The sequence below is a fragment of the Acyrthosiphon pisum genome, chromosome A1, assembly GCF_005508785.2.
Source record: "Acyrthosiphon pisum isolate AL4f chromosome A1, pea_aphid_22Mar2018_4r6ur, whole genome shotgun sequence".
In the NCBI taxonomy this organism is placed as follows: Eukaryota; Metazoa; Arthropoda; class Insecta; order Hemiptera; family Aphididae; genus Acyrthosiphon; species Acyrthosiphon pisum.
Window position 1 is genome coordinate 72954827 of NC_042494.1, and position 26555 is coordinate 72981381.

The following is a 26555-nucleotide window of genomic DNA, read 5'->3' on the forward strand; positions in this document are numbered from 1 at the left end:
TTATCAGCAACTTTTTTTTACCAATGTACATAAAATTATAGACTCCCGCATCTACAACAGTGTCCCTTTGACAAACATAAGGCCACTGTAAGGAGAAAACAAGTCCTAAAAATGTCAAGTCCATCTAAAAAATCTAGAGGCATAATATCCAGTCAACACAATTCCTACTCGTCCAAGAAATAAGTCTAGGCCCGCGAGTATTTGAAACTTGCGGAGATGCAGAGTAATGCAAACAAAATGCACATATAATTCAAAATATATTAACACAGTACTAACGCAGCCTTCTGCAGGACACGCGCCGATCGTCTTCGATCAACTTTTTCGTCCGTATTTATGAAATAAGTATTTTGTTTGAATAATATGTAAAAAAATGTATTATAATGTCATATATCTATACGTCAACACCTATCACGTTTATATAGTTACCGCGCACATGCCCACGCACATGCCCACGCACAGTTCTCATGAATTTTAATTATTATAATTCTCGCATCGTAGTCTGCGGCATGGTCCTCGTCACTTATCTCGTCACCTCACAAGCGAAAATATAATACGACCGACGGACTCTGCAGATCACACGCTGCAGTGTGTACATACTATATATATTGTAAACATATAAGGGATGACGACGACAAATTACAGCGAAATGAACGCGCGCACTAGGGGTACGACCCCAATGTATAATATACGACTATACGAGACATAATTTAATAACATTCACTGGGTGTTTACTGCACATTTATATATATATATATATTGTGTGTGTGTGTGCGATTGTGTTTTTATACATAATATAATATTTTAATATTATAATATGTATACAAACATTAATAAACGCAAACAACGCCGTGCCGCGCCCCTATCAGCGGCATGCCATAATCGTAAATATAAGATAGATGAGATACCGGCGGACGTGCTCGTTGTATGAATTTCAGATGATCGTGTGATAATGATATGGCATGCTATGATTACAATATAATAGCGTGTTTAGATAAGTCTCATTTTGGGCGTGAAAAAATGTGGGGAAGTTAGTATTATATAGATACAATAGAAAAATCACTTTTTACTATCCGCGAGTTAGCACTATGTCTGACATATTTAAAAAAAAAGCTAGAAACCTACTAATTGTGACACGCTTAGGGAGAGAGATTTGGGTTACTTAGATGTGTTTCATACTTAAAATAATAAATATTTCAACTTAAAAATATTGAGTCCTTGTAAGGTAAATAATATTTAAGGTAAAACATTTTTTAGAACTCTATTCAGCCCATAATTGAAGAGACCACAGCTGCGTGACATGAAATAACCCATAATTTTGAAATTACCCATGTATATTGTATTGCACTGCCTATATTATAATAGTTACGTAGGTATAACGATTATTCGATTTACGAAACTCTACAGTGGTTTATATGATACATATACTTCGAGCGTGTTTATGCTCCCTCTCAAAATTATTCAAAATAGAAACCCTCTTTCCTCCATTAAGAAAAATATCGCTGACGTGACATTACGCCACTGACTTTAAGACGCGCTACGACCTGCAACATACCCAATTGTTATACATTTTCTGCGGTGTGTTTATATATATAAAACGATCGTTGAGTCGATTATCATCGATTATAAATACAGTTGATTAGAGTTAATCACAAAATGTATTCGATTGCGTGCAAATAGCTTATAGAACAAACGCGCCAAGAACTGTAACATTCATTACTGGCTGCCGTCGAGTCTAAATTGTTATGATGATCTAATATTTTATATAAGTACCTACTACCAAAAACTATGTACAATACGTAAAGTATAATATTATGTCGTAGTTATGAGTATTGTAGACTTATCGCGAATAATAATAAGACGATATATTATAGACTTGTATTTTACAAAATATATTTGTTTTACGCTGAGTAGTGTTGAAGAGCGGACATGATTTTATTCTCGAAATAATGAGAAATTGGTTTTTTTTTATCTCTACAGTATATTATACTGATTAGTCAATTTATATTATAGCCTATAGGTGCTGCAATAATATGAATGATTTGAAAATTATTCTATATTTCCATAATAGTCCCCAAAAATAATTAGTTTTGATTACATGTCATGTCTTACTACACGAGCAATTACATAAAACTTTATCTTTTTTTTCACAGGTGTTGAAATATTGCGATCATTTACACGGCAAATGGTACTTTTCGGAAATCAGGGCAATATTTTCGCGCCGGTATTTATTGCAGAACATCGCCATCGAAATATTTATGGCCAGCCGAAGTGAGTACTCATGAAATATATTACACATTATATATATATATACCGGGTAATTTCTTTTATCAAACAACAATCATTATTTCAATTGTGTTAATTTTTTTGAAAAGATATTTTTACATAGTTTCAATTTGCTTATAAAACAACGTTTATATTAAAAAATAAAAAATAATATTTTTAAATATTTTTTATCCTTATAATTTTTTAAGTTTTTTACTTTTTTAAATGACAACATAGGGTTTTAATTTTATATTCCAAAGTAGTATATTTTTCTTAGTATTTCGATACGTACATGAACATCGAATTTGGGGTGAGTATAGTTTATGAGTTATAAATTTTCAAAGTTTTGATGAGAGGAGAAGTGGACAAACATTTCGTGGGGTAACCCCGTACCACACCACTCCGCTCATCTAAACTTTAAATACTTATAACTCATAAACTACTCGCCCCGAATTCGATTTTCAAGTACCAAAATACTAAGAAAAATATTCTGCTTTGAAATATAAAATTAAAACCCCATGTTGTCATTCAAAAAAGTAAAAAACTTAAAAAATATTTTCAAAAAAATGTACACTTTTTGAAATATTGAATGTTTTACAATCATAGTTTAAACCTCGGTTACGCTTAAGTGCTTGACCCACTGATTTTACCAGCCGAATTCCACGGTTTAACCTTAGTTTAACTATTGTAAAACTGGGCCTTTATAGTCATCTAAATCTGCTGTGAAATTATATATAATTTATTACACAATATCACTACGTTTACCTATACTTTTCGGCTATAAGTACGTTGGTTGGTATACCAATAATAGTGCGGTACTTCGGGTTTACAGTGAACTTTACAATTAGTATTATTATAGTTATACAGAGTGATTTACTAAGTATGATCGTAATCATTAGTTTCTTTTATATTACGAATTTATAAAAAAAATTCTGATTTTTGGAATTTTAAAAGCCTACATATTTATATTATACTTAGAGACCATATTTTCTTATTCTAGGCATTACCATATAGCCTATAGTATCTACCTATACCTACTTAAAGATAGTATCCTGTAACGATACAAACTTCTGTTTTCGAACATTTCGATTTAAGTACCGAATTCGAAATTCAAACGAGTATATAGTTTGTTGGGTATTATATATTTATATAACGTTTATATATTAGGGGTAATAGTCCTTAAAAATAGTTTTAATATAACTGGTATTTTAAATACTTTGACCATTTTTACAAATTATAAAATATGTTGATAGTTTAATATTGATTACTAAAACATTCGGTCACCATAGCCCCCATATCATCCTAATTCATTATAACGGACCTATTATCCTTGGCACACAAAATTAAATAACTGCTGGTTTGATTTTTATACGTAAACATTTTCAGAAAATTTATCCGCTTAGTAATTTACAGTAGAAAAATAGGGTTATCATTTGAAAAACTAAAGTTTGTATCTCCGTTGGACTACAACACTATTTTATAGTAGTACACAAATATTTTAGGAATTTTAAAATATTATGGTCTTTAAGTATATTTAAAAATCTCAAAAATCAGTGTTTGATAACTGTATTTTTGAAGAAAAATAATGGGAGTAAGCAAGCTTGGTAAATCAGCCTGTATATAATATACATTATATTTGTGAGTGCGTATGTGAAGGTATTATAATGGTTACGCGGTGCCAATTTAATAATGTATAACTGCAATCCACGGTATTATACCTAAACCTATAGTTCCGTAGAGACTTCAACGTCTCCTGTCGAATTACGTATACCTATATTACCTATACAGTATTTTGTTGCATGGTAAAAACTCCAACAACAATAACAAAAACACTCTCCCCACATTACTGTTCGTTCTGATGCACCAACCCCGCGTATAAGAAGATCATCCACCGACCACCATCTACTATTACAAACATATTTTTTTAACATAATGTCGGGCTCGTTAGTGCCAGGTGATAGGGACGATGCGCGTGTTCCGTCAAATCTAAAAATGACCAAAGAGTATAGAAATATCTAATGAAATATAATAGTCACGCGTCTATAATATGTATTATCAAACGCACATGACGTATTATAGACTCTATATAAACGCGTATTCCATATGTCGTCGGGATTATATATTTTATTATTTAAGTCGCACCGGATGGAATTTTATTCCCATGCGGTTTGTACATTATGTATATTCTGCCGCAGCAGTCGCGACACAGGTTCCAAGCAGTCTTCGTTATGCCATAATAATTATTTATTTATATTTTTATTCGTCTAAAATAAGAAGTTCCTAGATTATGTGTTATATGCATATGTGGATAGACGGATAATACTTGTATGCAAAGTTGTAGAGTTTATTTTTTTATAGCATGATAATATAATAATATTTATGAACCGATGGTTATAATTGTTATTGTATTATATTAAAATACAACGGGATAACTAAGTAGGTACTAATTATGGTATAATTAAGACAGATTTATAATATACCTAATACATATTACAATTAACTAGTGACTTGCCGTGGCCCGTTGGCTGCAATCAGTCACGCAATGTGACTGACAGTAAGTATAACGTCCGCTGCTACTAGTTCCTGGATGGGTGACCACCTGGGTTCGAAGTGTGCAAAAACTTTACCACACATACACATGTTGCTAACCAACCCTACCAACCGTTCCAGGATTACCGTACCGGCGTACCAACCCCCTACCAATCGTATAGGCTAATGACCTAAATCGTCGAAGCCTTAACCCCATTAGAAAAAAAAAATTAACTAATACCTACGATCGTGTTGATAGTGGACAACTGCTTTTTAATGTTTGGTTTCGTTGGAGTTGTGGACGTATGTGTATAGAATGAAGTGAACCATTTGATTATATAGTATGGTGAACTATGAACCACTTGTGTGTGTATATATTTTTTTTATTTGGAGATTTGTCTGTACATTTTCATATCATATGAGCTTTATGGTACACACATAATTTTAATAATAGTCCATTTATCCATTTATTTACATTGATAAACAGTCAAATTAATATTGTACCTGAATATTGGAGGCCTTTTTATGACAAATAGTTTAAAAAAAATTTATTGTTATAATATGGTTTACGGTAATCTACATATTGTTTCGTCGATTTTTGCACTGCCTACTCTAGGGCTGGTGGTAATTTCGGTATCAAATAATTGACTAGAAATCTAAATGACAAACCATATTTTAAAACAGAACAAACTAGAGACAAATATGAATTTAATAATTATTAAGGAATTTGGAGAAATGCAAAACCACGGATATTATTACACATATCATTCTTTCCATGATATCTCAGTGTTTCTGGTTTTTTTTGACGTAGGTACACTGTTGATAACACTTTTTGTTCTTTGGTCAAAAAGCTTCATAATTTAATACAAAGTTGCTCGTGAGATTTTACAGTAGTTAAAAAAAACCGTAAGTATGCATGAACAAAATACCTAGAATTTCCACAAGCCGCATTAATTAATTTTACACAAGCGTGTTGACATATTTATTAATAATATTATCAAATGAAGACCAAATATTATATAACATATTACATAACACACAATTTTATTCAAGTAAATTTACAGATACAATAAACATTTTACATATTATAAATTTACATTTTACATATTATACATTATTATGGCAGCGTAGCCACAATTTCTAATTATTTACGGGTTGATACTGCGAGCTTGAGTACATCTCTATACGGCGAAAAATCAAAGTGAATATTATACAGCGCGTACGACTAATAAGGTAAACGCTCGAAAACAGACGACCGCGACGCGGAAAAACCAAACACGCGGCGGTACAGTAAAATATTAAACACGGGCAGAAACGACGACACATGCGCTTTAACGTTGGGGGGAGGGGCGTATGGTGCCCAAATACTATCGTAATAAAATCATATTATTAACCCTATACGTCTGCGTGGTCGATCGCACCACAACAAAACATACGCCTGACTAACCGCTTCGTCCTGTTCCACAGTGAACGGCGACGCGGATGTCTTGGCGTGTCCGTGGTTACCGCCAGGTCTGTCCCCGCGTCACTACGGCCACTGCTGGTTACCGTGGCTCGTGGACAAGTTTGTAAACGTGTTTTCTCCCGAAGGCCGTCGGTGACTTGTACGGGAATAGAGGGCTCTGATCGAAGCTCGAATTAATATCTCTAGGTGAAGTGGGTTGGACCAGGTAACCGAACTTGGTTTTGGGCCATCAAAGAATACAGTCCTACGATCTTTTTTGCGTTTGAAAATTATAGCATTGGCCACGCATAGCTTTAAAATCACTCACTGTAGTTAAGAAAAAACAATATCATAATTTACATCGCCATTGGTTAATTTTATACATATATTATCAATGATATTATTCTCACATAATTTAAACCAAATTCCTAAAATGTATACGCATTTATGTGTCTGCTGGCTTAATTAATGTTAACTAAAATCGACTTCCTAAATTGAAAATGATTTATTATTGTTTATACGATGAATCAGTCTTAACTCTTAGTTGACTTTGAAAAAGCAATCATGAATGCCAATATATGCCATTCTAAATCAATTTACACAAATCAAAATTCGAGCTTTTTTTTTTTTTCATTTTACGCAGTCTGTTTGGATACATATGTTTAACTTTCTAGTCTTCTACAACGGTACATTTAAGATTCTATAAATCTTCTCTTGAAATCCGAACTATGATGATCAATGTTATATCGATTAAATGGTTGGATACTATAGTTGTTATATTATATAACAGATGGCAGATGATGGTGTGAACTATTTTGAAAATACTTTGATTAGACGATTATTGGATTGCGAAAAAAGAAGAAAGCCAACGTTATTAAATAATTATTTTCTGCTATGGAATTGTTTTTCATATCTTTATGAATATAATCAAATAACAACTTTGTTGATGGATGGCATGATATATTTTCAGCTACAGTGCTTGTATATATTAAATAACTATCATCCTACTATTTGGATATTCATTTATAGGTGTTTATAAAAAAAATAGTTATTAAATCAAGTACGAGTATCTAGGAAGCAAGTGATATAGGCACTATAAAAATTAAAATGAGGTATAAAGACTTTCCTGCAGAGTAGTTGTGGTTAAAATTTTAGTGTATGATAATGATTATGAAAATAGGATAACCGAATTAAATGTTGAACGCTTATTTTATAAAAACTATTTACCCATTTTATTTATTATTTAATATTTACTTGTATATTTTATTTTTATGCATATTGGGTAACATTATTTTTCATTATATTTGCATAGAGGTAGGTAGATACCTACTATTCTAACTATATTAAAAAAAAATGCGTTTGCTGTATAAATTGCAATCCCCATGGTGAATTATATATAGTTACCTCGTGCAGGTATCTTGTCTCGTCTCGTCTCGTGCGTTGAAGCTTGAAAAATAACATTTGATTTACAATTGTATGTATTATACAGAAATAAAAAGCGTTGAAACGACTTTCGCAGCTATACCTTTCTGGCTAACTACCTATATATATATATAATATACTGGTAAATATAATGCTATATAATATCGTCTCTGGAAAATACTACTGTGACTGTCATCACTCATCGCACGCGCCGACTAACGCGCTATAATCGTATCGCCGCTATACGATGTATACGCCTAAATAAAACTCGTTTTGATACGAATCTCCTCGTAGGTAAAGGAATACCTCTATACATCTGTATACATTTTGTGAGTGTGTGTGTGTGTATAATACCTTCGTCGTATATCTCGTGTATACGTCTCGTCATAGGTAATAACATATTAGTGTACCTATAGTATTTTAATCGGAACGCATAAGAAAATAGAAATTCTATATCCTAGTAATATTATAATAATAATAATTGAAATTTCAAGAGGTCTGCGCACTGTTTCAGTTGGATAGGAGGCATAGTCCTTAGTTTTTTTTTAATTCCACTGCCGTAAGTTAGTGAACACAAATAATAATTGATTACATCGGTATATAGGTATATATAGGTATTATGTAGACAATTATATACGTCTTAGAAACGTGTCAGACGAACGAAACCTGGGCGAGTTTGTTATATTATATTATTAATATATCTCCGCTGAATCCAAAACCGCTTACAATCCGTTTTATGTTTAATATTTATGTACGAGGATAATGTACCTATATATTATATTGTACCCATTTATATATTCTGTGATAAAATTCGAAAAAATTCGTATTTTTAATTATAATAATGTTAACCATGAAAGGACGTGTATTAAGGTTTAGGTACCCAAATATACTCTAAATTCCTAGTCTCAAAAGAAAAAACTGTAGATATTACACAATGGATTCAAATAGTTTGTTATTAAATTAAATTATAGGATCATTTTACGAAAAACTAATAATTATAATAATATTTTATATGCCATAATTATATAAACATAATTCCTTTATATTTTATTTTCTATAGACCACAATTTCACGATCTTTCACATTTTTCTTCTTAAACCAGTCAAACCCATTATATACCATACTATACCTATGTATAGATAATAATATAATAAAGTAATAACGAGCAAGTTCTTCGTCAATATTCTCAACAAATATTTTCAATCGGCGAAATTGATTGCTTTCAGTAGATATTATTTGTTTTTGTTTTTATGATATCAAGACTATTGTTTTTTGTGCACATTTTGTCATTTTTATTAAATTTTTCACGATATTTTATGTATACTATAAATGTATACTATAAATGTAATTAATTTTATGTAATTTATATAATTTTTTAGTCTTGCATACTCAAATACTTTTGGTTCGGTCCAAATATTGTAACTATCAAGTACGGTATAAATAAATAAAATATTTTTTGTTGTTAAATTTTCCACAAGTTTACCTCATATTATAATCAATCATACCTCGTCGTATATAGATATGAGATATCGCATATATGAGATCGTACTATTAAATTCGGAACGGATGCAAAACTAGAAAGTCTATATCCAAAAATACTCGGAGTTATCACAGTTATAAATTATAATAATATTTAAATTTAAAGAACTATACACATATACTACTGCAGTCTTGATCTGACCACAGATGAACATGAATTATTAATTATGTTTGCATTATTCGTAACTATATATTCGGGACGTGTTCGATGGAAGAGTCTACACATTTTTTATTATAATATATTTATGTATCCATCTTGCTTCTATCCTCTACTGTTAAATGTGATAAATTCATGTTTTAAAACTTTTGTCCCCACTTATTTTTTCTTTGAATAGTTAGACTATTGGTGATCATTTACTTTTTATTTTTATAGATTATTTGACAGGTGTCCCATATAAAAAAATATAAAAGTAGAATTATTAATTCATGCCAAACATAGAGGATCTATGAATTTTCAATTTTTTAATAATCCCTTTCATGTTATTAAGTATTCATATTACCTATGACTATGAATATATTTTAATGAATACTAATATTATAATAATTGCATTCTAATTGTATTTTTTATTCCTTCAAAGTGAATTATATCAAAACAAGACATCGCGTCTACCTATATATTATTATATTATATAGATATAAGGTTTTTATTATATATGTATTATGCATACGTCATTGTATGATTACAATGATTACATTACACTTTTTTCGTAATAATTTTATAAATTATACCCATATGCTTAAGTTCTCCGGCACAATACGTGAATGAATTGTTGATAAATGTATATTCGCACATATTTTACCGATTACGCATTATGGTTACCTATACACTATTCAACATGCACACAATTATACGTTTATTATTATTTATTGTTATATATCAGAATAATCTGATTCGATAAATTGTGTTTGTAATAATAATATTATGTAGTTAAGTATATTATAATAAACGATTATTTAATATTATTATGTACAACGATTTCATTTGCCGGATTCCATTCCCGCCCCGAGTGTGTGTACACGTTGTACGACGGACGTCATTTCAGCAGCCGAGCACATAATATATATTATGTATATATATACGCGACGAGACAATTTTTTTCTCTCATATTATTATTATTATTACCATCAGCTCTCGCCACCAGTTCTCTGCCGCGGCGTTTCTGTATAATACGCCCGACGACATTCCACTTGAGGTTTTTGTTTTTTGTTTTTTTTACACAATAAAATATATATAAATGTAATATTTTTTTCTCTACTCGTCGTCGTCGTCGCGTCGTATAAACTGTTAAGTTTTTTTTTCATCTTCTCCCGCACCGTCGTCGTCGTCGGCGGCGGCACGGCTTTTGTCTGTCGTCCAAAGCCGGCCTGCAACGGATTCCGAACCGGACACAATCGGCTCTCGAAATCTCACGGCCGGTCCGAATTTCATCCCAACACTATAATGTAGTATCGCTTTTTTCGTTGTTTCTATTATACATTATTACGTGTACGTATATAGGTATAGGTACCAACAACTGCGACCACGATCACGCCATTATATTATTACTATTATTATTATTAGATATACGAGCGCGCGCGCGCTTTTTTTCATTTTTATTTCCATTTTTTTTTATCATTACCAGCTACGCGTGTTATTAAATACCGCGTGTAATGTCGTTTTTTGGCCGGTCGTTATATACAAACCGCAGTTCCAGATCACGTCACGACCCGTGTGTATTATATATTTTATGACATCGGTCCAAATGTGCTCGAGCAATAAATCCAGCCGGCAGATAATTAAGACACTTTGCTGGTCTGATCATCGCGAAAACACAAACATCTCGTGCCCATATATATGTATACCTATATTGGCTATATGTATAATGTTTATATAGTGTGTATAATTGGCTCTATATTATACCGGACGACGCGACACTGACGCGGTGCATTTTTTTTTTGTCCATCTGTCATATTTCGTTTGGTCCATAACTCAATCGCCGCGAGATACGTGGTTCTTAAGACTATTGGGTTAAGTGACTATAATACAGCGATAGTGGTATAATATAATATATAAATACTATACAATATATTATAATATTATTGTGTGCGTTTTCAATACGTTATAGTAATAGATCGGTATACCTTTAAAGCGAAAAATATATTTTAAAAGATACTATAGATTATACTTTTAAAGGTCGTTGTACTACTTATATCTTGATAGTTGACTATATAAACATTTATGGCAGCATCATACACTATATTATTATACACTATACTATAATATGAATTACTGCACGTATCTATATAATATTATGTTATGTTATACAAGCAATTAATTATGAACATTTAAAACAAATATTTAGCGCCCATCCGGGTGTAACTCGTTTCATTGATATAAAAGTGAGTCATTATTGGTTTCACGCGATAGCATTATAAAATAATCATCTATCAGAATACGGCTACAATAATAGTTTTAAATTTATTAAATCCTTGAATAACGATTATTTTTTATCAGTTTATTTCTGGTCCACATGTACGTGCGAGTCGCATATTATGACGACCAAATAAAAAAGAGTCAGTCGTTTGCCATCGATCACCGTGAATGGTTCTATGCCTTTTATACGTAAATGATTCATATTTGTAGCCTATATTATAATAATGTATGTGTGTGATGACTGTAGAAACACGAGTTAAGTCTTATGACTTTATGAGGTATCGACTATCAACTGCCCACAGGACAACACATATTTAACATAATCGGTTAGAATTATATTTTTATGGAATTGTATATTATTTTGGAACAGTAATCCTCTCCAAACTTAAACGTATTCGAGGAAATACTTTTCAGGCGAAATAGTTTTCCCAGATCAATACAGTTCAGAAAATATTTGTCCGTGTTTTAAAGTTTCGACCAATTATAATTTTTCAACAAAATTTAGGCCTTATAATATACATTGATAATAAATAATAATACATCGCTTCGTAGTGTTTAATAGTTATTAATTAATAATTACTGGTCACTATTGGCGAACTGTTATCATTTATTTGCTTATCAGATTTCAACTGTCATGTAGAAAACCTTCAATGTGCCTAAATATTGATTTACCCTTATTGGACTGCAGCTTTGTATACCGGTGTTATACTCTGATAGTTTGATGATATGATTTCTGATTGATTTCACGCTCGTAAACGATAGCTTATTGGTTTCTACGTCTACATAATATAGGTAGTCTTATTAAATTAACCTATGTATTTTTATAATCGGTTGTACTTATATGTAAGAGCAAATCGGTCGTAAACGTGTACGATTTTTAAAATTACCTAAACAAATGCGTTTTTTATCACGTGCGTGTTTTAATCGTACCTATACATAAACGTCTGGAATATATACCTAGGTACTTACCTCCATCTACCTATATATATGTATGTGTATGCGCTGTCTGATTTATTGTTACGAGTGTGTGGCGTTTTGGGGTTTGTTTTAAACAGGAAACGTTCGCTTTGAATAGGCCGGAAGTGCTTAGGGGTCGTATGGATTGGAGAAATTATCTTCGACCCTTCTCGTCGGCTGCAGGGGCGGCGGCTACACTATATACGAGCGGTGTGTTTTGTTAAGGGCGCCGCTGGTACCGCCGGATCAATGTTAATTCGATTTTAAAGGACGGCCGGCAAACTCATTTGCCACCACCCTCTACTCTTGAGTCCCGACACTCATGCAGTGCGTATATATACAAATACATATATATTATATATATAAATACAAACACGGGTTTTTACCACCTCGCCCTTGCCGCTGTTAGTATGTATACAACACTTCAGTCCGGATGGAAAGGGTCGCGCAGAAAACGAATTATATGTACATGTCACCCCTCGCCTGCATTAAAACAACTCTATATCACCGCCAAATGGACAAGGACTATCTCTCTATTCATATATATATATATATATATATATATATATATATAGAGAGAGAGCGAGAGAGAGAGTATAGACCACCTATACGGCTACACGCGAGCTATAATTTAGTACACTGTTGCAGTGTCCTAAACTTTGCTTCACTCTTTTTCTTCTTGTTCTTGTTCTTCTAGTTCGCCTTATGCGACATACGTTGGCAGACCATGTTCTTTTCAATCTGCTAAAAGGATTTGGTCCACTGCATATAACGTATTTAACTAAATCATATTAAATATTATATATATACATACTATATAAAGGTACATATATAGTGCCTACACGTGTTTTGGAACACTATACAGGGTGTTCAACCACCCCTGCGGTCCCTTGTTGGCCATATGGTAAGCACAGAATCACTGTTTCCCACCCTATATTTAAACGTATATTATTATCACATGACGTGATGTATTTGTGACACTGTTGTTGTGTTTTCGCATTATCCGATTATGATATATTTTTTTCTTATTCTATTTTAATCATAATATTGCATTTTTAATGGAATACGTTTATAATATTATCATCACCATTATGTCAATAACAATAAATAATGGTGTTCACTTTTATCTCTCTACTGCTACCTATAATTGCTGTGCTTTAATTTTAATTTTTTTCTTATATAAATCTTTTGATCTAAAAAAAAAAATACATTTATGCAGCAATAAATCGCATTACTGTCGTCAGTATATTAAAATAATATTATTTTTATATTCAAACGATAATCACCGAACCGAATAAATCTATGTTTAAAAGTAATTTATTCAACCAACTATGTGCACTCAATGGCCGTGTTATTTTTGATGTGCCTATTAATAAAATAAACTATTTACACACGCATGTCACATATGAAACTCGTAACCTCTCTGCAGTATAATAATATACATGATATATATTGCATCTTAAATTAGTACTTTTAATGGGACGTGATTAATTTTTCTTCATGTGTTGTAATTTATTATATCATGTTTTACGCGTTTTTAATTAATTGCACTTAAAAATGTGTTTTGTATGCAGTTTATACTAATTATACCTTTACGCGTGTATTAGTTTTTATATACATAATATATACAGTAAAACCTTCTTATAACGGACAACATATAAAACAGATATCTCCCTAGAACGGAAAATAACAACATTCCCGAATATGCTATGTAATGTATAGCTTAGTTTCTCTATAACGGAAAAATTTGTTGGTCCCAAGCGATCCCGTTATAAAGAGGTTTCACTGTACTACATATACAATATACACTGTATATTATACAGCTATTAAATATATAGGGGTAACATATAAGACTTCAACTTGTTTGCTGGAAAAGTCTGTATTAAACTTTGTAAATTTACCAATACAACATATACATACAACTTTTAAAATATTTATTTTATTAGACTTAAGTATTTCAAAACTTTCAACTGGGTACCTCTTTTCTAAGAGTTTAATTTATGTTTTTGAGTAAGAGATTTAGGTTCACTTTAATAATAAAATGTGTTCTTTTTTTCTTCAAATTTTAATCAAGCTTAGGTTTAACAGTTTTTCAATTTAATTTTTACTCAAAAAGTGTATTTGTTTATATTTTCAAACTGGTAATTATATTATTTTCGTTGATTATTCAATGAAATATATGATTTATAAATTATTCATATAATTATTATACAATATACATTATACATGTTATACAATATACAGTATAGGTGTTCAATAATATGTACCTAGTTAAATATCTTATATCACCTACCTCTAGGCTCTAGGCTATTAAATTTGACATACCTACTTACATTCTATATTTTTTTTTGTTACTTAACATTTTAGCATCCGTGATGTTTTCATTCCCTGACCAGAATACAGTTAAAAGAGTCATAAAAGCATTGCCCAGAGTTGGAGTTGGTATCAAGTACGGTTTACCACAAACTAGGTAAGTAATTCTACTTTAATTTATATTGATTGATTTTAAATAGTGTTAAGTCATAATTATTTTGCGATTATCATTCAACCTTCAATTTTCACAATTCAAATAATAATACGAGATAATAATTTGAGTGTAGGACATATGATTTCCATCGGATATATTAAATCACGTCTGAGTGCTCGTGTGGATAGGATCCTCCCCTAGCGAGCGGAAACAAATTATCCGTTTTTAAATAGGGAAAAAAGTGTTGGATAGAAACTATTTTAAGTATTTAATATACTCGAGGCTGAAATAAAATTTTTTCCTAAGAAACGAGTTCAAACGTCGTTATTAATATATACCTATTATAATTTCCTCTCTGAATAAGGAAATCAAAACTATGCTCCTCCACGCATTTCACATTATATAAATATTTTATCGTTATTTACTCCGTCCTTATGGAGAGTCATTATGTTACCACAATGATATATTATTAATATAAATTATTACTTATTATCTATTTATCCACCTCGTTTATTATTAATTTTTAATATGCCACAAAAGCGTATTTCCTTGGTATATTATTCTTGATTATTTTGAAAACGACTAATTTTCCAAACGACCAATTTTACTACGACCAATTTCATACGACCAATTGACTGAACTCCTCCAACTGTAACCTAAGATAGAAATTATAATCATCTTAACTGCAAATTTGCATGATCATTTAAATGATGTAATATGTATTAATACGCTGTTATTATATTGATTAAACTAAACTAATATTAGTCTTGATATTGCCTATATGCCTAAAAACAAGGCTTTGCACCCAAATGATTAATTATTCGGGTTATGGTTTCGGGTGCTTCAAATAAAAATAGAGGTTGTGGTTTCAGATTTTCTTCATTTTAAAGAATATGGGTTTTGTTTAGCCAGTTTATTTATTCGGGTTATGGGTTATTTAAAATCGAGTAATATATCAATTTTGTTGTGCGTAGTGTTAAATTTGATTAAGCAAAGTATAAAGTTATACAATTAACTTTTCAGTACTAATGTCTAATACAGTAGTGACACACGTAATATAATTTAATTTAATATTATAATATTATTATAATAAATTTGAAAATATTAAATATTAAATGTTTTAACAACAAAGTATTAAATACGAGTAGTTATAAAATAAAATGAAATAAGTTATTGAATCAAATATTAAAATTTTATTTTGAATAAATACATTTATAAATTATTTATTATTCTTTATAATCAAAATGTTATAAGTTATAACTACTTATAAGTTATAAGAGATATACGAAGATCGGTTGCAATAAACTTAAATATAATAAAATTATATTAAAAATTTAAAAATAACACAATTCAAAACAATTTATCAGTTATTTCACACTTGTCACGTGTAACCAGTGTTCCCAATTATGAAAAACTCAATTCTCTATGAAATATACATACAAATTCATATGTCGCTTGAAAATGTAATATTTTTTTTATACGGGTTATGGGTTAAAACCCGAATTTAATTTCGGTTTTGGGTGTTTCGGATTATACGTCATCAAAATCAATCGGGTTATATGGGTAAACGGTTTTGATAATTTTTAAGGGTTTTTTAAGGGTTTTGGCTATACGGGCTAAACGGGTGCAAAGCCTTTCCTAAAAATATATGTTACAAAACTATTTTATAAGTACCTATATCTATCTACATCTAGATTATTTTTTAGTTAATATATTTAAAAAAAATGTATATAAGAACAACACTGCATGCCTATTTACGCTATACCTACTACAGCTGTCGCGATTTGATATAAAAATATATCGTCGTTTGACGACTGCAATTTTTCAGACGGGCGTCCATGATGTCTCCCAGACAATTGATGAGAAACTCGAATATGACGCAAAAGTGGCAACGCCGCGAGATATCCAACTTTGAGTATCTAATGTTCCTAAACACCATAGCCGGTTAGTATATATTATTATTATTTATTATGTATTTATGTAAATGACAGTAGTCAGTATGGGTATTATAATATTATGCACACGCCCTTATAAAACAGGACATAGGTTATAATGTGTAAACCTATATATACGACCTACGCGTGCTTATAGTATACTATATAATAACATTTTACGGTGTCATGCGTCACCGGACACGGTGTATTTTTGAAAAAAGAAAAAAACATTATTATTGTTACGGACGCGTTTGTGCGTAATGCGTGTGTTATAGGTTCACATTTTATTTTAATAACAATTTTTTTTTCATGCATACGGATATAATATTATTATAAACGTGGTGGTGTATATTTTCGGGCAGACGAGGAGACCGTAGACGTTCCGTGCCAACGTCGTCGCCCGAGTATGGTATAGGATATTGACGGTGACGGTTAAATCGTGTCGCCGCGCCGGTGCGGTTTCCCCGCCTCGCAGTGCGATCGTTCAACGTCCCGTCTCCGTTTAGGTTCTCCAAATCACTGACAGCGCCAATTAGTGTAAACGTCACGTGTTTGTCACCGCGTTCGAAACATATACCCTCCGCGAGCGCCACCACAACCACCAACGCCGCCACTGTTCATTTCCTGAGCAAACTCCACTTTAATAATAATAATCTACATTATTGTGTGTGTGCCTTCTGTATTCTGTAATAGTTATAAAACTCAGAAATCGTCATGTTATGTTATATTATTATAATAATCCTGCAGGGTATTTTGATCTCCAACGACTGTGGCATTATATTTTCTAATATTTTATCCCTCGATTCACGAATGTGGGATGGTTTGAACATTTAAAATGTAGAATTGTAAAATAATTATTATAGATGGTATTATGCACTTCGTGGTCTTATGATTTGGAGGTATTATTTCACTGCCATCGTTTTCGGTGTAAACCGTGTGGTTACCATAATAATATTATAATAGTGAAATCGTCTTATCTAGACATTTACGTTTGCCATTTGGTACGATAGGCGTGTGTATTAACTTCAAAATTCAGTAATAGCCTCTCGAGTGATTTGCAAATACTTGCTAATCATTAGCTTTCGTTTGATACCGATTCCGGAGTTTTGGGTTTAAATGTGTGGACTACTTGAAGTTGACCCAATTTTTTTTTTCTTTGGTTTCATGGTGAAAGTTTGGACTTGTAAATTCTAAAAATATACTTGCAAATAACATGCAAAATAATGGCACGAATATGAAAAGGATTGCAGTGCTTGGGTAATTGGTGGGTCAACTTCACGAACGGTCATGATTGTTTCTTCTCAGATGAATAATTTGATTTGATGTATTATAAACAAAATATAGGTATCTAAAATGCATGAATCGCCACGCCATGTACTACCTACCTATATCTTTTTCAAGAGAGTTTTAGTTCTCTCCTCTTCTTTGTTTGTATAAGAACTCGTGTGCGCATAAAGTTGGAAAAATAATAATGTTTTATTGCAGGTACTTATCTGCCTATAAAAACGACCTAGTGATTATTTATTTGAATTACAGGACGAACTTACAACGATTTGAACCAATATCCAGTTTTTCCGTGGGTACTCACTAATTATGAATCAACTGAAATGGACCTCGGTCTCCCATCCAACTACCGCGATCTATCAAAAGTACGTATTTATATAATATGTATATATGCCACGTACGCACGTGTAACAGTATTGCAGTATATATTTTGGATTACTCGAGTTCATTCGACTGAGAGAAAAATAATTCTAAAAAACACTGTTTAAAATATTATATGATAATATTCTTCTTTAGCCCATCGGAGCGTTGAATCCCAGCCGTAAAGCCTACTTTGAGGAGCGATACGGCTCTTGGGAAAACGAAAGCATTCCGCCATTCCATTACGGTACCCATTACTCGACTGCGGCTTTTGTACTCAATTGGCTGATCAGAATCGTGAGTTCAATTTTTTAGTTTTTGCATAGAATTTGTCATTAAAACCCATTTTTCTATCAATTTTTATAGGAACCGTTCACCACGATGTTTTTAGCTTTGCAAGGTGGCAAATTCGACCATCCTAATCGATTGTTTTCTTCGATTGCGCTGTCTTGGAAGAACTGCCAACGAGACACTTCAGACGTTAAGGTATATCGTATATACTATAATTTATATATATATTTACAAAGGTGGGCAAGTTAATGAAAATAATTAACTCAAGTTAAGTTAAGTTAAGAGAACACAAGATGGATAAGTTAAAAGTTAACAGTTTACAAATTATAAATTTAACTCGATAAGTTAAAAGTTAATATAGAAAAAAAAATTAACTTAACTCAGTTTAAAAAAAGTTAATAAATTTTTTTTAAATTAGTATGTAAATCACATAAAGAGTGAATGTGTCTTTCTAGCTTCTAATTTATAAATTATTAAAAACAATTTTATTGAACTTTTATCATAATGTACACTGTATACCCTTTTACTTTTACTTTACTATTATTTGTTGATTTAAACTATACTCATCTCAAATTAATAATTTAACAAATATATATTTTTTTATATCATATAGCAATCGAATGTCATAATACGTGAAGATGAGTTCATAACTTTCATATATATTAAAAGTTATATAACATTAAAACATAACAATTGTCAATTTGTAATTTAAAATTATTAATTTTATTAAAACATTTTTAATTGCAACTCACATAATATATAATTTACAACTTAATAAAATATATTAATATACACAAATAATTATGTTATCAAGATAAAGAACAGAAATGTTTGTGTTTTTGTATTGGATTATTTTTATTTTATACTGATATAGTACCTAATAATTACGTATAAACGAAAAATTACAAAATGTTTTTAACTTGATGGATTTTTTTAAAATCAACTGAGAAAAACTAAGTTATTTCAACTGAAAATTAAAAAATGTTAAGTTCATAAGTTGATTAGAAAATAAAATAACTAGTTAAGTTAAAAAGTTTAAAAAAATTATCTTTTTAACTTAACTTTAACTTTTTAACTAGTTAATGCCCACCTTTGTATATTTACAATGATATTTATCTCAACGTTTCATATTTAAAATATATCTATATACTTATATATAAAATACTTAATTACTTTTTATTCCGTAGGAATTAATTCCTGAATTGTTTTTCCTACCCGAAATGTTGTCCAACGACAATGAGTACAAGTTAGGACATCAAGAAGACGGTACCTCGGTGGATAACGTCGAGTTGCCGCCGTGGGCTACTTCGCCCGAAGAGTTCATCAGGATCAACAGAATGGTATGTGCCTATAATACCTCTGTTGCTGGATTGGTGTAGACGCGATTATAATAAATGTTTCTAATTAATTTGATGGTTTAACGTTGTATCGTTTTACAGGCTTTAGAATCCGAATTCGTATCATGTCAACTACATCAGTGGATCGACTTGATTTTCGGATACAAGCAAAGAGGTACGGTTTCTCGTTGTCCTATAATATATATATATTATTATGTAATATATGCGTTATGTTCTACTTAGTACTTAAACTATAGGTACTTAATGTACCTACTACATACCTATTATAATAATATAATATTATAAATGGGTGCTATGCTCGTAACATAGGTATTTTGACCGATTTCTATAAACCACGTTTTTGTGTTCTCCGCAGGACCGGAAGCCATAAGGGCGTCTAACGTGTTCTACTACTTGACGTACGAAGGAAGCGTCGACATGGACACTATAACCGATCCGATAATGAGGGAAGCCATCGAAAATCAGATACGTTGTTTCGGTCAGACGCCTTCACAACTGCTGATGGAACCACACCTGCCCCGAAGTTCGGCTATGCACATCGTAAGCACATCATCGTAGTGAATTATATTATTGTAATTTGTAGTCTCGTCAGATATTATATTATCTGAGGATCCGGTGATTAGAAAATTCAGTTGAATACTGAACTCGTCCACGTTCACGTCCAATGTATAAAAAATTAAGTTCGTCGGAAAAATAAACGCGCACATTAAATTAAAAATGAATGTACTTCTGTCTAAAGATAATTTATTTTTAAATTTTTTATTATTATATAAAAATGTAGGTACAATTCATTAGAAAAAAAAATTTTAAATGAACGGCCTGTGAAACTTTCAAGTTCTCTAAAAATATGAATATTTGTCACTTCCACATTGCTCTGTTCATAAGAAATGAGTGACGTTCACGCTTAAAATAATAATATATTGTCTTATCAAATAATATCGGATGTGTTTTTTATACGGTTCGGTTGACACCTCCCCCTCTCCATTTCAAATTCAAACTTTCCGTGATCGTGTACCATACTCGACTCTCCGTAATCGTAAACCATATACTTGTGTTTTAGTCGCCGATGATGTTCACAAGCATTCCTGACGATGTGTGCATGACCATGAAGTTCCCTTCCAATTCGCCGATTTGCCACATATCGGCGAACACATTCCCTCAGCTACCCATGCCAGCAGTCGTAACCGTGACTACCAACATGCAGTTCGCAATAAACCGATGGAACACTAACTATTCCGGTTCGTATAATAGTAATAATTCACAAGATTTATCATCAAATTCTCGTTTGATTACTCGTAGTCTCGTAAAATCTATTGATATACGATTTGTGTTTTTTTCAGTGACCATTCAATCGCCCAGTTACGCCGAAAGCCCTCAGCAGCCAAACGTAAACTTACCTCTGGTCATGGATCAAATTTTGAGTAAGATTTAACTATTTAACACAGATATTACATTACGCCCAAACGTGTTATGGGTGTAATAGGTGTACATTATTGTATTTTGTATGATCCACAAACGCTGGTTTTCGACAACGTTTCATCCAAACATTAACTGATTTAATGTTGCGTTTGTTTTAGCTCAATCAAATAGCAACATGAATGTGACATTAAAACGCCATCTAGGAGACAACTTTAGTCAGAAATTGAAAATCAAGTGGAATTGTTTTGTTACGACAGTGGACAGTCGTTTCTTGATCGTTTGTGGTTTTTGGGACAATAGTTTCAGAGTTTTTTCCACAGAGACCGGTAAGACTTGTTTGCTTTGTAATTTCAATAACTGTATGTTACACTCGTGTTTATTTCTATTTATAGCAAAAATTGTTCAAATTGTATTTGGCCATTATGGAGTAGTGACGTGCTTGAGTCGCAGTGAATGCAACATTACTTCAGACTGTTACATTGCAAGCGGATCATCCGATTGTACCATTCTACTGTGGCATTGGAATGCGAGAAGTCAGACGATAGTCGGGGAAGGTGATCATCCGACTCCTAGAGCCACATTAACAGGTCATGAACAACCAGTAACTTCAGTGGCCATCTCAGCCGAACTTGGATTGGTCGTATCTGCGTCTTCAGGTTTGTATAGCATGCATTATATTGTTGTATCACATATTTTAATATTAATAAGAGACAACCTTTTAATTTTAGGTGGTCCGGTTCTTGTTCACACAACGTTTGGTGATCTTCTTAGGTCTCTAGACCCTCCTAATGGTTTTGAAAACCCTGAGTGTGCTGTCATGTCTCGAGAAGGTATAATTGTTGTAAACTATGAACATGGTAGCATTGCAGCATTTACAATCAATGGAAAAAGACTAAGACATACTACACACAATGATAATATCCAAGTAATGATTTACTTTAAATTCATAAAAGATGATACATTAGTTACATTGCAATTATTGTGCAATTTATTAATTATTTGACGATGGAGATTAGTCTAGAATTTATTTATATTTAGTCATAAATTTATTCTTAAATTTTTTCGTATGATATTCCGAAACTCTATGTTTCCGTCAGTTGATAATTGAAAAGTGTTAAAAATAGAATTAAAAAATATCTTAAGTAAAATTACAATTTATGTCAAACTTCTAAAATACTTATAAACTGTACATTATTGTCAATGCATAAGTAAAATGCCTATAGTTATGTTATGTTATTATTAGAAAATATGTTCTTTCTTATTGTCATATTGTGTTTTGCAGTGTATGTTGCTAAGCAGAGATGGTGAGTACTTAATGACTGGAGGTGATAAAGGAATTGTTGAAGTATGGAGAACATTTAATTTATCATTACTCTACGCTTTTCCGGCTTGCGATAGCAGTGTACGATCACTGGGACTCACACATGATCAAAAGTAACTATAATGATGCATACTTTCTTAGTCATTGAAATAAAAAAATTAAAATTTTTTATTATAGATTTTTATTGGCCGGACTGTCTACTGGATCGATTGTCATATTCCATATTGACTATAACAGATGGCACCACGAATTCCAACAGAGATATTAATCAACTCTACACTTGTATTTCATACACACATATACCTATATATATATATATATATACATGTGTGTGTGTGTGTGTGTGTGTGTGTTTGTTTATTTATATATTATATTATATATAAATAATCATTTGAATTTAAATTCATTAGTAATATTATACAAAGTTGGAGCTCAATGTAAAAGTGTTATACTTGACAGTATAAATGTATGCAATAATTTGATCACTTTATAGGTATAAATGTAATGTATCATTGTGATATTGTTTGTTGTACGTCTTGCAATAAACAATGTTTAATGCAGACAATTTATATTTTAACACATGATCATCTTTGGTTGTTAACTTAAGTGACTAATTCATATTTATGTTCAAAGGAAAAGAGTGTTACCAAATATTTACAATTTTCTATTCAAGTTTTATTTGTTTTCATAGTGATTTATGTTGGTATTAAATAGCATAGTGAGTGATTAATTTCTGTTAATATTTTAATATTACAATTTCACTTTGTTAGAAATTTCGGTTTTAATCTTATTCAAGTTGTTTCTTTTCTAAACCACTTTTTAAAAATGTGTTTGAAATTTTTTAATTATTTGATATGTGTAGTTTATTATTTTTAATCAAAAATCGTTTTTTTTTTTTTAAATATTAAAACGATATTTTCTTAACACTTAAAAAAGTAATCTTATCCAAATGTGAACATTAGTTTAAGATAATCGTTTATTACTCATAGGACTAGTCAATAACTTAAAGATATGATATTAGTATATTAATGCATTTTAATAATACTATATCAAAACTACTATAATTGTAACGAAATACATTCCGTTTAATTAACAATTCATTCCAAAAAAATAATTATATTTTTGGGGTATAATTTTGTTACTCTGCATCATTGTGATAATTTTATTCAATTTCCGTCGATTTCAAGAAAGTATTTAAATGCGAATAAATGTGTAAAACCATACTATCCATGTTTTGCGTTAGTGTTATTACAAACAGTATTTTTTTTATTATTTTTTTTAACTGCATTTACGAATTGCTAGTTTTACAACTAATAGTTATTAGAACTATTTTATTAATATTAATATTATTATATTACAACGAAACTGTGCGCATAAAAGTTTTGTCGATATTGCCATTTATTATTATATATTATAGGTATATATTTGTGTATAATATTGCTATTAATCCAGTAAAATGAATTGAATAATTACTGTGATATACCCTATTTTCAATGTGTATATTTTTTTTTCGGTGCCTAAAAATATTAACACTTAACAATTCATTAAATTTCAAACTTAATATTGTAATAATACTAATAAAATATATTAAATGTGTATATTACATCATGTTGGTTGCACGTAACTTGTACAATACTGTTGTAGATTGTAGTAGTTTTATATTATAAAATTACGATTAATTGTGTTTATGTATTATGACCATATTTACATAACATTATATTATAATGCATTATATTTATACAGTGCTTAAAGAATGAAGCGTTTAAGTTGTGTGCCAACCACATCAGTGATGCGTTGAAAAAGCTCATTTAAATATTTATGTTTGTTGTGTGTGTATATTATTGTGTAATAATAAGAAACCAAGGTTGTGGCCGGTTCATTTCTTTTATTTGTATTTTTTTTTCCTATTCTTGAAAGATTTTGTCTTCAGCCATTTTAATAATAACATAACTATAATGTGTATTTATTTAGTATTATTAGATCATTGTCAATTTTTTTATTAAACATTGTTTAGTACTTAATTTTATTAGGTATATTGTACGTCATATATATACATAATATTATTACATACATTTATATAGAATGTTAATGTCAATCAAAAACCTAAATGTAACAAAGTTATTATTATTGACAGTATTGTGTAGGAGAAAGTATTGTTGGTTTGAAAAGTTTTTATGAATATTACTTATAGTATTATTCTGAATTTATTGTTTCCTCTGTGTAGTATAATGGTTACAATCATTCATTTTTTTTCTAGCAAATTTTTGTTTGTTTTATACACTTAAAATGTTTATTTTAAATATTATGTATTATTATATTTATTTTTTTTAAAGTTTTACCATTGTAGATGATACAATAAGTCTTTTAATTTGTGCAATACTAGAATTTTCAAATTTTAACCACTGATACCCTATTTTAATATAGGTAATCATTTTTATTAGGTACCTACCTAGATTTATACATACATTTATTATTATACTTTTTTTTGTTCTTTTATTTTATTTAAAAAATATTAACTTAATGGGTTTTATTAAATATTACACAAACAAAATTTACCACATAGTTATTAATAATAATAATTTATTTATTAATATTGCAGGTACATATGTTATTATTATTTTTTTTTTTTAGTTTGTTAACATACTATTTTCTTAGTATTTTATTGCACTGTTGTATTAGACATATTATTATTTTATTCAATTTTTAATGTTTAATACAACCGCCAGTATTGAATGTGATGTGCCTAATAAGTATTTACTTATTTATTGTATGAGTTAAATAAAACTTATTGTACTTAATTAAACATTTTATTATTTTTTTATATAGGTACCTATATATCTAAAAGTAGTTAGATCTTCTAGGTATATAACAATTTTTCTAATCCTGGAAGTTGGCAACTTATTATTTAGGGCCGCCAGGGTAGTATGATTTAAATCTAATACCTTAATCCATGGTAGCAACCATTGTGACCACAGCACAGCTTGTGGTCGTTTAATGTGCGATTCGTTATAACGGAATGGTTTTTTTCGACTTTTTGACCATCAGGTTGGTCTCCATAGCTCCTTAGTCCTTATCCTAGTCTTCATGGCCTACAGGTACTTAAATACCTAATTTCAAAAAAAATACTTGACAATGTTATCTGATTTACAAAATAATGTTATGTTACGATAAAAAAATGTACTCTATCAAAAGACTTTTTAAAAAACAATACAATTATAATAGGTTTGGTCAGTAAAAATTGTATGATTTTTCTTACACTTATCTATATAATATATTAATATTATTATTTTTATTAGGGTTTCGGTTCCTCATCATTCATCATCCTTAGATTTTGATTTTTTTTGAACATACCGCCCTCAAATAAATAAAATAAACCCATATATTATATAAAAACAATATTATCAAAAACGTTATTTGGAAACAATAGGAAAATAAAGTTTTTAAAAACGTTAATCAAAACAATATATATTATATTCTTATAACTTATAAATTTAACTTTTAAGTTATAATAGTAACGCGCATATAGAAATACACTTAAAGTTAAAAATTAAATTA

The 26555-nt window shown here is 30.5% G+C and overlaps 1 protein-coding gene across 5 annotated transcripts in view; it reads left to right on the forward strand.

Annotated features, from left to right (window-relative positions):
- The window catches only part of LOC100163425 (neurobeachin), a 171270-nt gene extending 145472 nt beyond the window's left edge, over window positions 1–25798 (forward strand). For all 5 annotated transcript variants that reach the window (XM_029487466.1, XM_029487465.1, XM_029487467.1 and 2 more), the window contains 16 exons: window positions 2151–2268; window positions 14934–15036; window positions 16862–16977; window positions 18504–18616; window positions 18768–18908; window positions 18978–19097; window positions 20090–20242; window positions 20342–20414; window positions 20616–20800; window positions 21321–21498; window positions 21601–21681; window positions 21838–22005; window positions 22072–22335; window positions 22408–22604; window positions 22962–23113; window positions 23178–25798. In XM_029487466.1, the coding sequence (XP_029343326.1) occupies window positions 2151–2268; window positions 14934–15036; window positions 16862–16977; window positions 18504–18616; window positions 18768–18908; window positions 18978–19097; window positions 20090–20242; window positions 20342–20414; window positions 20616–20800; window positions 21321–21498; window positions 21601–21681; window positions 21838–22005; window positions 22072–22335; window positions 22408–22604; window positions 22962–23113; window positions 23178–23268 (2253 nt within the window). In that variant the 3' untranslated portion in view covers window positions 23269–25798. The remainder of the gene's footprint in view (window positions 1–2150; window positions 2269–14933; window positions 15037–16861; window positions 16978–18503; window positions 18617–18767; window positions 18909–18977; window positions 19098–20089; window positions 20243–20341; window positions 20415–20615; window positions 20801–21320; window positions 21499–21600; window positions 21682–21837; window positions 22006–22071; window positions 22336–22407; window positions 22605–22961; window positions 23114–23177) is intronic.
- Window positions 25799–26555: the final 757 nt, after the last annotated feature.